Below are 13,474 nucleotides of genomic sequence, written 5' to 3'. Positions count from 1 at the left end.
TGCACAGGAACCAGTGGACTGATTATCCAGAGGAGGTAATGGGTGTGGTAATGGCAGGGTGTAGGTACAGTCCAGGTGGCTGTTCTTCGGGCAGTTTGTGGAATAACGATGATTGTTGGGGATCCAGATGCGACCGACCTCCCGTACTGAAGTTTAAAACTGTCTACTCGCGCTAGGTACCTGGCCTGATTTAGCTAGGTCACGTAGGGTCACATGAGGTCACCGCCGGTGGCTTGATGAGGTAATTCCAGTGAACCAGGTGTCTCATGCTGGCTAGGACTGCCTCCCTCACCACGACACCTCCCGTCAGCTAAGATCCCACACTCCAAAGTTGTAGTCTGGCTTACCTCAACCACGCTGAGCCCGTCCGAGCTCACGCAGAAGGCGTCATGAACAGCTGTATCCCAACCAATGTGAACATCATCAGTGAACATGTTTTTCATCCACCCCCACGCCCTTTCCCCTTTTTATAACCCCATTATTATTATTATTATTATTATTATTATTATTATTATTATTATTATTATTATTATTATTATTATTATTATTATTATTATTATTGTTGTTGTTATTAGAAATAGTATTAGTAGTAGTACACGTCTTTCGCATCAGACACCTGGCGTGAGCATGTTGGTGGACGAGCTGTATGACATCGGAGAGGAACAAGGAGTGGTGGAGGTGATAGACCATAGCCAGATCACGAAAACCAACTATTATTCCAAGACACAACAAGCATTCGTGGTTAAGGGCAACAATTGTTCCGTTGGCAGGTAGGTGGTGACGATAGCCCTAGTTAATCTCATGTTAGGGGGAACATACGTCTTATACTTGTAGTGCTGACGGCCCACTGAAATGAAATGAATCGATTATTCTTGTTTCACTATTTTTTGTTTTGTTTTGTTTTCTGAGAGTTGGAGCAGAAGAAAAAGCCAAGCAGAGGAATGCTCATCCTCCTCGAAGACTTAGGCTAGGGGGTTGTCAGAATGTACGTGGATACGAACAGGATGAGAAGGGAGAGATGCATAGTGTGTTTGGGAAGAGAAACCTGGATGTTCTGGTTCTGCGCGAAGTAAGGCTCAAGGGATAGAAGGCTGTATGGTTTGGGAATGTCCTAGGGGTAAAATCTGGAGTTCATGGGGTGCGAGAGCAAAGGAAGGGTCGCACTTGTGAAGGAGGAATTAAGAATGTGTGAGAGAAGGAAGTGAACCCCACATCAGTGGGTGAAAATTAAAGTGGTTTGTAATAAGAGGTGGATGATTATTAACCCATATGCACCTGGTTGCAACAGGAGTGAGGAAGGAAGGCGTGTGCTCTAAGAGGAGTGAGTGCGTCAGCACTTTACTTGCAATGTATATAGTGAAAGGTGATTTGAATACAAGGGTAGAAGATGTGGTAGATGATGGTATAACATTAGACAACCCAGCGTGAATGTAAAACGGTGAGCAACTTGAAAAGCTGTGTGCTGGAAAATAAGGGAAAATAGGAACATCTTTTTTAAGTGACACTAAAAGTGTGTTAGTGAGTTTGGGGGGGGAGGGGGGAATCAACAGGTATTGTTGGATTATATACCAACTGACAGACGTTCTAAGATCTGTCGACTTTTTAAAGTGCTGAAAAGGGGTCACTGGGAGGATGTCTGGCGCGCGCGCGCGCGTGTGTGTGTGTGTGTGTGTGTGTGATTAGGAAAAGACTATGATAAGTGGTTCCAGGTGAAGGTAGGTATGCATTAAGGGTGTGATGTCACCATGGTTGTTTAATCTGTTCATGGATTTGATGATGAGGGAGATAAATGCAAGGGGTTTGGAAAGAGGAGCAGATTTGCAGCCTGTTGGGATGGGGTTGGGGGTGCCTGGAAGGTGTGTTATTTGCAGATGGCGTGGCTCCAGTGACACCATCGAGTGAGAAATTGCAGAAGCTGGTGTCTAAGTTTGGAAGTTGAGAGTCAATGTGTAGAGGAAGTTTATGTTGTGTACACTGTGTCTCATATACCCGTACACGTAATGTTTACATGTAATGTGTTAGGCTCGTCTCCATTTAGTTTTCAACACTCACCTTCGTGTCTTGTGTATCTTGTTTGTGTAGGAATATATTCAGTGTCACGTCTCCGCCACTGTCTTTGTTTCACCATTCCTATAATGTGAATATAAGAATGGCAATGAGTTTTAGCAGAGAAGAGAGACGTTTTAATATGAATGTGAAAGTGAATGAAGGGAACCTGGAAGACATAGTGTGTTTCAAGTACCAGAGAGTGGACATAGTAGTGGATGGACTTGTGAAAGGTAATGTGAACCATAGAGTTGGGTGAGGGGGGAATATGTCCAGGGTATGTTGACGAGTTTATGAAAAACAAATCACTGTATGTAAGGCCAGAAGGTTGGCGTGTTTGATGGTACAGAAGCCATAGTGTTGCTGTTTGGATGCGAATCGAAGGCTCTGAATGCAAAGGTGCAGAGGAGGATGGATGTGTTGGATATATGATACGTGAGGACAGTATATGGTGCGAATAGGTTTGATCAAGTGAGAAATGACACTATGAGAGCGAGAGATAGAGAGACGTGGTAGATAGGATATGGTTTGAGAGAGCTGAGCAGAATGTGTTGAAATGGTTTGGGCATACGGAGAGGATGAGTGAGGAAAGACTGACGAAGAGAATAATGCCTAATAAGTTCAAGTAAACATGGATGATGGGTAGAATCTGGGAATGATATGGAAAGATGGAATGAAACGCCTCGAATTACCGTGGCCTGAACATGCAGTAGAATGTAAGTGTTCGTGGGACAGAGAGATGTGGAACGATGTGGTACACGGGGGTTGACGTGCTGCCAATAGTCTGAACCAAGTCATATGAATAGATCAAGGGGAAGTCATACGGGGCTTGGCTCTGGTTTTGGTGCATTGTTCTTGACGGTTGGAGAGTGGATATGGACAAATTGATGCTGAATGGTTTCTTTCCTTCTTTTATGGCTCTATACATATATCTCTTCTGATGAAAAACCTTATCAGTTATGTGCATTAGTGGATCTGTCTGCCTGTCAAAGTTTTCGGTTTTTATGGATGTGTGTTTTGTATCGACATGGATGTATGCATTAACTCGTTTGCTTTGAAAATCAAATTACTGTTCACATAGAGTTCATTATGAATCATGTGTCAATCACTCAAGATAGAGTGATTGATATTCGTCTGATCGGCAGCATTCTAGATCACGATGGGTACCACTTCTGGGGCTGGATCTATGATGATTCGGAATCCATGGTAGGCAAGCAGAACTTCCTGTATGGCCCTTCCGCCCTCCTCAGGATCGTCCGAGACTACAGCAAGGAAACGGTGAGTTATACCCACACGCGTAAAGGATTCCATCCCATGCTGATTTTGTTGATTCTATTTCCCTTGGAGCAGCTCCCCTCACCCATGATTAGTCGAGGCTTAGATCACACGTATCATTGACTCATAGATTAGATTAGTTATGCTTTACGCTCACACCGCCACCCTTTGCATACGTATATATATATATATATATATATATATATATATATATATATATATATATATATATATATATATATATATATATATATGAAGGTGAAATTGCAATTCAGTAGTTCATTTAATTATTCAACATGTAATTGTTCTATACATGTGGCACATGTTTCTCGGAGACAATCCACCTCTTCAAGTGCCAATAACTCTTAAAGTTTTCAAATCCCAACACGGCCACAATAACAACAACCTCTTGCTTCTGCCATTGCAGACGACGCACTGGCCTGACCGACAGTGACCATTAGGGGTAAAAATGATATGGTTGGTAATAGGATGAGCTTTAAAGTTACATGGGGGCAAATTAAATGTCTTAGTATTAGCAATAAATACATTCAATGGCGTTACGGGTTGCATAATCAATAAAGGGGTGCAATATGACTGGGTTATTAAAGGTGTACAGGATGGTCGTTTTGATGACAGTGTTTAGCGAATGCATTTTTTATAGTCATCCCTGCGTATTGCATGACGGTGCCAATAGCATCTCTCAGTTACAGTTTTGCCGGTCTTGCCAATGTATACAACTTGACATGCCTTGCATTTGACGGCGTAAACACTCCCAGTTGTTGGATAATTTGGCCAGCTTTTAATCAAGATCTTACTGATGGTGTTATTGTATGTGCTGGAAGGCAACATAAAAAAACACTGTTTTTTAGTACCCGTCTTAATTAGCTAAGTTAGAGAGTAAGGCAACACTACATATTTAGACCCATCATCATTTTTCACATTTTTCATAATTCAGTTATTTGTATTCTATTTATTTTGCTTTGTCGCTGTCTCCCGCGTTAGCGAGGTAGCGCTAGGAAACAGACGAAAGAATGGCCCAACCCACTCACATACACATGTATATGCATACACATCTACACACGCAAATATACATACCTGTACATCTCAACGTATACATATATATACACACACATACATATACTTATATACACATGTACGTAATTCATACTGTCTGCCTTTATTCATTCCCATCACCACCTCGCCACACATGAAATAACAACCCCCTCCCCTCTCATGTGTGCGAGGTAGCGCTAAGAAAGGACAACAAAGGCCACATTTGTTCACACTCAGTCTCTAGCTGTCATGTAATAATGCACCGAAACCACAGCTCCCTCTCCACATCCAGGCCCCACAGAACTTCCCATGGTTTACCCCAGACGCTTCACATGCCCTGGTTCAACCCATTGACAGCACGTCGACCCCGGTATACCACATCGTTCCATTCACCTTATTCCTTGCATACCTTTCACCCTCCTGCATGTTCAGGCCCCGATCACTCAAAGTCTTTTTCACTCCATCTTTCCACCTCAAATTTGGTCTCCCACTTCTCCTCGTTCCCTCCACTTCTGACACATATATCCTCTTGGTCAATCTTTCCTCACTCATTCTCTCCATGTGACCAAACCATTTCAAAACACTCTCCTCTGCTCTCTCAACCATACTCTTTTTATTACCACACATCTCTCCTACCCTATCATTACCTACTCGATCAAACCATCTCACACCACATATTGTCCTCAAACATCTCATTTCCAGCACATCCTCCCTCCTCCGCACAACTCTATCCATAGCCCACGCCTCGCAACCATACAACATTGTTGGAACCACTATTCCTTCAAACATACCCATTTTTGCTTTCCGAGATAATGTTCTCGACGTCCACACATTCTTCAGTGCTCCCAGAATTTTCGCCCCCTCCCCTACCCTATGATTCACTCCCGCTTCCATGGTTCCATCCGCTGCCAAATCCACTTCCAGATATCTAAAACACTTCACTTCCTCCAGTTTTTCTCCATTCAAACTTACCTCCCAATTAACTTGACCCTCAACCCTACTGTACCTAATAACCTTACTCTTATTCACATTTACTCTCAGCTTTCTTCTTTCTCACACTTTGCCAAACTCAGTCACCAGCTTTTGCAGTTTCTCACAAGAATCAGCCACCAGCGCTGTATCATCAGCGAACAACAACTGACTCACTTCCCAAGCTCTCTCATCCACAACAGACTGCATATTTGCCCCTCTTTCCAAAACTCTTGTATTCACCTCCCTAACAACCCCATCCATAAACAAATTAAACAACCATGGAGACATCACGCACCCCTGCCGCAAACCGACAATCACTGAGAGAGAACCAATCACTTTCCTCTCTTCCTGCTCGTACACATGCCTTACATCCTCGATAAAAACTTTTCACTGCTTCCAGCAACTTGCCCTCCACACCATATACTCTTAATACCTTCCACGAGCATCTCTATCATGATCATTATCATGACAGGCAAGTGTTTTGGGAGCAGCTGAGTGAGTGTGTCAGCAGTTTTGATGCACGAGACCGGGTTATAGTGATGGGTGATTTGAATGCAAAGGTGAGTAATAGGACAGTTAAGGGAATAATTGGTGTACATGGGGTGTTCAGTGTTGTAATTGGAAATGGTGAAGAGTTTGTAGATTTGTGTGCTGAAAAAGGACTGGTGATTGGGAATAATTGGTTTGAAAGGAGAGATATACATAAGTATACGTATGTAAGTAGGAGGGATGGCCAGAGAGCCTTATTGGATTGTGTTAATTTATAGGCGCGCGAAAGATACTTTTGGATGTTAATGTGCTGAGAGGTGCAACTGGAGGGATGTCTGATCATTATCTTGTGGAGGCGAAGGTGAAGATTTATAGAGGTTTTCAGAAAAGAAGAGAGAGTGTTGGGGTGAAGATAGTGGTGAGAGTGAGTTGGGAAGGAGACTTTTGTGAGGGAGTACCAGGAGAGACTGAGTGCAGAATGGAAAATGATGAGAGCAAAGGACGTAAGGGGAGTGGGGGAGGAATGGGATGTATTTAGGGAAGCAGCGATGGCTTGTGCAAAAGATGCTTGTGGCATGAGAAGCGTGGGAGGTGGGTAGATTAGAAAGGGTAGTGAGTGGTGGGATGAAGTAAGATGGTTAGTGAAAGAGAAGAGAGAGGCATTTGACCGATATTTGCAGGGAAATAGTGCAAATTAGTGGGAGATGCATAAAAGAAAGAGGCAGGAGGTCAAGTGAAAGGTGCAAGAGGTGAAAAAGAGGGCAAATGAGAGTTGGGGTGAGAGATCATTAAATTTTAGGGAGAAGTAAAAGATGTTTTGGAAGGAAGTAAACAAAGTGCGTAAGTCAAGAGAACAAATGGGAACATCGGTGAAGGGGGCTAATGGGAGGTGTTAACATGTAGTGGTGATGTGAGAAGGAGATGGAGTGAGTTTTGAAGGTTTGTTGAATGTGTTAGATGATAGAGTGGCAGATATAGGGTGTTTTGGTCGAGGGTGGTGTGCGAAGTGAGAGGGTTAGGGAGAATATTTTAGTAAACAGAGAAGAGGTAGTAAAAGCTTTGCCGAAGATGAAAGCTGGCAAGGCAGCGGGTTTGGATGGTACTGCAGTGGAATTTATCAAAAAAGGGGGTGACTGTGTTATTGACTGGATGGTAAGGATATTTAATGTATGTATGACTCATGGTGAGGTGCCTGAGGATTGGCGGAATGCATGCATAGTGCCATTGTACAAAGGCAAAGGGGATAAAGGTGAGTGCTCAAATTAAAGAGGTATAAGTTTGTTGAGTATTCATGGGAAATTTATGGGAGGGTATTGACTGAGAGGGTGAAGGCATGTACAGAGCATCAGATTGAGGAAGAGCAGTGTGGTTTCAGAAGTGGTAAAGGATGTGTGGATCAGGTGTTTGCTTTGAAGAATGTATGTGAGAAATACTTAGAAAATCAAATGGATTTGTATGTAGCATTTATGGATCTGGAGAAGGCATATGGTAGAGTTGATAGAGATGCTCTGTGGAAGGTATTAAGAATATATGGTGTGGGAGGCAAGTCGTTAGAAGCTGTGAAAAGTTTTTTTTTATCGAGGATGCAATGCATGTGTACGAGTGGGAAGAGATGAAAGTGATTGGTTATCAGTGAATGTCGGTTTGTGGCAGGGGTGCGTGATGTCTCTATGGTTATTTAATTTGTTTATGGATGAGGTTGTTAGGGAGGTGAATGCAAGAGTTTTGGAGAGAGGGGCAAGTATGCAGTCTGTTGTGGATGAGAGAGCTTGGGAAGTGAGTCAGTTGTTGTTCGCTGATGACACAGCGCTGGTGGCTGATTCGAGTGAGAACTGCAGAAGCTGGTAACTGAGTTTGGTAAAGTGTGTGAAAGAAGAAAGCTGAGAGTAAATGTGAATAAGAGCAAGGGTTGAGGGACAAGTCAATTGGGAGGTAAGTTTGAATGGAGAAAAACTGGAGGAAGTGAAGTGTTTTAGATACCTGGGAGTGGATTTGGTAGCGGATGGAACCATGGAAGCGGAAGTGAGTCACAGGGTGGGGGAGGGGGCGAAAGTTCTGGGAACGTTGAAAAATGTGTGGAAGGCGAGAAGATTATCTCGGAAAGCAAAAATGGGTATGTTTGAATGAATAGTGGTTCCAACAATGCTATATGGTTGCGAGGTGTGGGCTATAGATAGAATTGTGCGGGGGAGGGTGGATGTGTTGGAAATGAAATGTTTGAGGACAATATGTGGTGTGAGGAGGTTTGATCGAGTAAGTAATGAAAGGGTAAGAGAGATGTGTGGTAAGAAAAAGAGTGTGGTTGAGAGAGCAGAGGAGGGCGTTTTGAAATGGTTTGGTCTCATGAGAAAATGAGTGAGGAAAGAGTGACAAAGAGGATATATTTGTCAGAGGTGGAGGGAACGAGGAGAAGTGGGAGACCAAATTGAAGGTGGAAATATGGAGTGAACAAGATTTTGAGTGATCGGGGCCTGAACATATAGGAGGGTGAAAGGCGTGCAAGGAATAGAGTGAATTGGAACGATATGGTATAATAGGGTCGACATGTTGTCAATGGATTGAACCAGGGCATGTGAAGCGTCTGAGGTAAACCATGGAAAGTTTTGTGGGGCCTGGATGTGGAGAGGGATCTGTGGTTTCGGTGCATTATTACATGACAGCTAGAGACTGAGTGTGAATGAATGTGGCCTTTGTTGTCATTCCTAGCGCTACCTCGCGCACATGCGGGGGGAGGGGGGTTGGCATTTCATGTGTGGCGGGGTGGCGACGGAAATAAATAAGGGCAGACAGTATAAATTATGTACTTTTGTATATATATATATATATATATATATATATATATATATATATATATATATATATATATATACCAGGGCATGTGAAGCGTCTGAGGTAAACCATATATATATATATATATATATATATATATATATATATATATATATATATATATATATATATATATGTGTCGGAGGTGGAGGGAACGAGGAGAAGAGGGAGACCAAATTGGAGGTGGAAAGATGGAGTGAAAGGGATTTTGTGTGATCGGGGCCTGAACATGCAGGAGGGTGAAAGGAGGGCAAGGAATAGAGTGAATTGGAGCGATGTGGTATACAGGGGTTGACGTGCTGTCAGTGGATTGAATCAAGGCATGTGAAGCGTCTGGGGTAAACCATGGAAAGCTGTGTAGGTATGTATATTTGCGTGTGTGGACGTATGTATATACATGTGTATGGGGGGGGGGCCATTTCTTTCGTCTGTTTCCTTGCGCTACCTCGCAAACGCGGGAGACAGCGACAAAGTATAATAAATAAATATAAATATATATATATATATATATATATATATATATATATATATATATATATATATATATATATATATATATATATCTATCCCTGGGGATAGGGGAGAAAGAATACTTCCCACGTATTCCCTGCGTGTCGTAGAAGGCGACTAAAAGGGAAGGGAGCGGGGGGCTGGCAATCCTCCCCTCCCGTTTTTTTTTTTTTTTTTTTTTTTTTTTTTTTCCAAAAGAAGGAACAGAGAAGAGGTCCAGGTGAGGATATTCCCTCAAAGGCCCAGTCCTCTGTTCTTAACGCTACCTCGCTATCGCGGGAAATAGCGAATAGTATGAAAAAAAAAAAAAAATATATATATATATATATATATATATATATATATATATATATATATATATCTTTCTTTCATACTATTCGCCATTTCCCGCATTAGCGAGGTAGCGTTAAGAACAGAGGCTTGGGCCTTTGAGGGAATATCCTCACCTGGCCCCCTTCTCTGTTCCCTCTTTTGGAAAAAAAAAATATATATATATATATATATATATGTATATATATATATATATGTATATGTATACGTTGAGATATATAGGTATGTATATGTGGGTGTGTGGACGTGTATGTATATACATGTTTATGTGGGTGGGTTGGGCTACCTCGCTAACGCAGGAGACAGCGACGAAGTATAAATAAATAATATATATATATATATATATATATATATATATATATATATATATATATATATATATGGAGTAATTTTTACAAATTTCAATAGGAATGTGGCCAGTAAGCCTCAGTTTAGAGTGATACACTTTAGTTGTATTTAAGCATACTTATTCGTATTTGAGCTATGAATTCCGCTCTGATTCACACTTTCCTTCAGCAGCAAGTAACATCTCCCATAAAACCTTTAGAGACTTGAGTACCACAGTACAGTCCTTGAGAAACGACGGTACAACCTTTGCCCATGGCCCTCGAGTTTGAGATGGCCTGGGATCAAGTCAAAAGTCGGGCCTTTATACCCATGGATCATATTCTTATGCTTACGGTTCATGCCACTGTTCTCAAACATTTTACTGTTATATTCAAGAGGTTGGAATAGTATTATCCAACGTTCCTCAGTCATGCTCTTCTCAGAACTGGTTTCTAAGAGTTGGTAGTGGCTACTGTTATTTCTTCTCTTCTTATGATGTTAAAGTCTTGCATCTGTGTCCTCTGCACAGGTTTACATGGGGCAGACAGAGATCCGTGGTATCATCGCCGACCACTGGGTCATCAACCACAAGAAGAATTACACTCTTGACTACTACTTTGCCGGTGATGAGTGGTTAATGCCATACGGACATACTTTGGATGGGATCAACCTCAAGTCACCACTCCAAGTCACGGTGGGTCTCCAAAATCTCGTGACATTGTTACTGTGTCTTTTGACGATTGGATAAATCAGTTATATGCAGCAAGCCACAAAACAAGAGCACAGCGGGTTTGATTTACCAACAAAAATTATATTACATCATTTTTTTCAGGAATCAGCTTCACTTGTCATTAGTGCCATTATAACGCATAGGGTTATGAGTAAATGCGCGAATTACAAAGGTATTAAGTCTGTTGAGTATACATGGTAAGCTATATGGCAGAGTGGTAAGAAGATGGTGTGGTGCGCAGAGCATCAGACTGGGGAGGAACAATGTGGTTTTGGGAGTGGTAGAGGATATATGGACCAGATTATTGCTTTGAGGAATTTGGATGAGAAATACCTGGAGAAAGAGAGGGATTTGTATGTGGCACTTATGAATCTGGGAGAAGGGTACAGTAACTGAGGGGTGCATCACATCCCATCCCTCATCAGGTTCAGGTTACAGTAGCTGGGAGGTGTGTTATATCCCATATCTCATCACCAGGTCCAGGCTACGGTAGCTGAGAGATGCGTCACATACCATCACCAGATCCGGGGCACTGTAGCAGAGGAATGAGTCATTTCCCATGATGAGGTCCAGAACACAGTAGCTAGGAGGTGTGTCATGGCCTATCACCATGTTACAGTAGCCAGACGATGGGTATTTCCCGTCACCAGGTCCAGGGTACAATAGCTGGGTGGTGGGTCATCTCCCATCACCAGTTCCAGGGTACAGTAGCTGGGTGGTGTGTCACAGCCCATCACCAGGTCCAGGGTATAGTAGCTAGATAGTAGGTTGCATCCCATCGTCAGGTTCAGGGTTTGACAGATTAATGTGCAGGGAAGTGAAAAATCACATACACTTTCCATTTTGGTTATAGTTAACCCGTACTGAGACCCAAACTCGAATGTGTGAGTACACCATAGGTAGATTTTGCAGTGTTCTTGCGAGTGTTGCTTGTTACTAAAGGGTTAAAAGCATGGTTTGAAGGACACTTTATATTCAACGACAAGTATTTTTATGGTTTTGAATGCCGTCTATCCCTGTTGTGCCCTTGGTAAGATGTTAAGGTATTTGATGAAAAGGGAAAAATTCTCTGAGACAGGGGTAAGTGTATATTGCCCTTAGATGTTGAATTACAGTATAATGTACCTCGTGATTTGAAATGATACATGATTAATCCAACAAAATGTGATCTTTTGTATTGATCTAAGAGTGTAAGTACTGGGAGATGTATAAGAGAAAATGGCAGGGCAACATGAATGTGCAAGGGTTGAAAAAGATGGCAAATAAGAGTTGGGATGAGAGAGTGTCATTAAACTTTAGGGAGAATAAAAACATGTTTTAGAAGGAAGTAGATAACGTACATAAGACAAGAGAACAAGTGGGAACATTAGTTACGGGGAAGTGGTGATGGGTAGTGATGAAGAGAGGAGATGGAGTGAAAATTTTGAAGGATTGTTGAATGTGTTTGATTATAGAGTGGCACACGTTGTGTGTTTTGGTCAGGGTGGTATGCGAAGTGAGAGAGTCAGGGAGAGTGGTTTGGTAAAGAGAGAAGAGGTGGTGAAGGACTTGCGGAGGATGAAAGCCAGCAAGGTGGCAGGTTTGGATAGTATTGCAGTTGAATTTATTAAGAAAGGTGGTAACTGTGTTGTTGATTGGTTGGTAAGGATATTATGGGTATGTATGGATCATGATGAAGTGCCTGAGGATTAGTGGAATGCATGCATAGTGCCATTGTACAAAGGCAAAGGGGATAAAGGTGAGTGTTCAAACTACAGAAGCATAAGTTTGTTGAGTATTCCTGGAAAATTGTATGGGAGGGTATTGATTGAAAAGGTGAAGGCATGTATGGAGCATCAGATTGGGAAGGAGCAGTGTGGTTTCAGAAGTGGTAGAGGATAATTTATTAGAAACAGTGAGAAGTTTTTATCAAGGGTCTAAGGCATGTGTACAAGTAGGAAGAGAGGAGAGTGATTGGTTCCCAGTGAAGGTCAGTCTGTGGCAGGGATGTGTGATATCCCCATGGTTGTTTAATTTGTTTATGGATGGGATGTTTAGGGAGGTAAATGCAAGAGTTTTGGAGATACAACACTGGTGGCTGATTTGAATGAGAAACTGCAGGAGCTGGTGACCGAGTTTGGAAAAAGTGTATGAAAGGAGAAAGTTGAGAGTAAATGTGAAGAAAAACAGCAGGGTTGAGGGACAAGTTAGTTGGGATGTAAGTTTGAATGGAAATGAAGGAAGTGGAGTGTTTTAGATATCTGAGAGTGGATTTAGCAGCGAGTGGAACCATGGAAGTGGAAGTGAGTCATAGGGAGGGGGCCAAGGGTCTAGGAGGGATGAAGGATGTGTGGAGAGTACATTATCTCGAAGAACAAAAATGGGTACGTTTGAAGGAATAGTAGTTCTAACAATATTATATGGTTGTGAGGCATGGGGTTGTATGGAGGAGGATGGATTATTGAAGATGAAATGTTTGAGGACAATATGTGGTGTAAGGTGGTTTGATCGAGTAAGTAATGAAAGGGTAATAAAAAGAGTTTTGTTGAGAGAGCAGAAGAGGGTGTGTTGAAATGGTTCGAATATATGTAAGGAATAGTGAGGAAAGGTTGACAAAAAGGACAAATGTGTCAGAGGTGGAGGGAACAACAATTGGGAGACCAGTTTGGAGATGGAAGGATGGAGTGAAAAAGATTTTGAGCAGTCAGGGCCTGAACATGCAGGAGGGCAAGAGGTGTGCAAGGAATAGAGTGAATTGGAATGATGTGGTATTCTGGGGTCGACGTGCTGTGAATGGACTGAACCAGGGCATGTGAAACATTTGGGGTAAACTATGGAAAGGTATATTGGGCCTGGATGTGGATATGAAGTTGTGGTTTCAATGCATTACACATGACAGCTAGGGAAGAAACTTGCTGGTATGAGACTGTCATG

The 13,474-nt window shown here is 42.2% G+C and overlaps 1 protein-coding gene across 1 annotated transcript in view; it reads left to right on the top strand.

Moving 5' to 3' along the window:
• Positions 1 to 13,474, top strand: part of LOC139758821 (uncharacterized) — a 94,734-nt gene that overhangs the window by 2,511 nt on the left and 78,749 nt on the right. The window contains exons 3-5 of the mRNA XM_071680648.1: positions 613 to 770; positions 3,192 to 3,324; positions 10,361 to 10,525. Of these exons, the coding sequence (XP_071536749.1) occupies positions 613 to 770; positions 3,192 to 3,324; positions 10,361 to 10,525 (456 nt within the window). The remainder of the gene's footprint in view (positions 1 to 612; positions 771 to 3,191; positions 3,325 to 10,360; positions 10,526 to 13,474) is intronic.

The sequence above is a fragment of the Panulirus ornatus genome, chromosome 31 (genome assembly GCF_036320965.1).
Source record: "Panulirus ornatus isolate Po-2019 chromosome 31, ASM3632096v1, whole genome shotgun sequence".
NCBI classification, from domain to species: Eukaryota; Metazoa; Arthropoda; class Malacostraca; order Decapoda; family Palinuridae; genus Panulirus; species Panulirus ornatus.
Note: the sequence above shows the minus strand (reverse complement) of the source record. Positions and strands in the feature narration are given on the sequence as shown.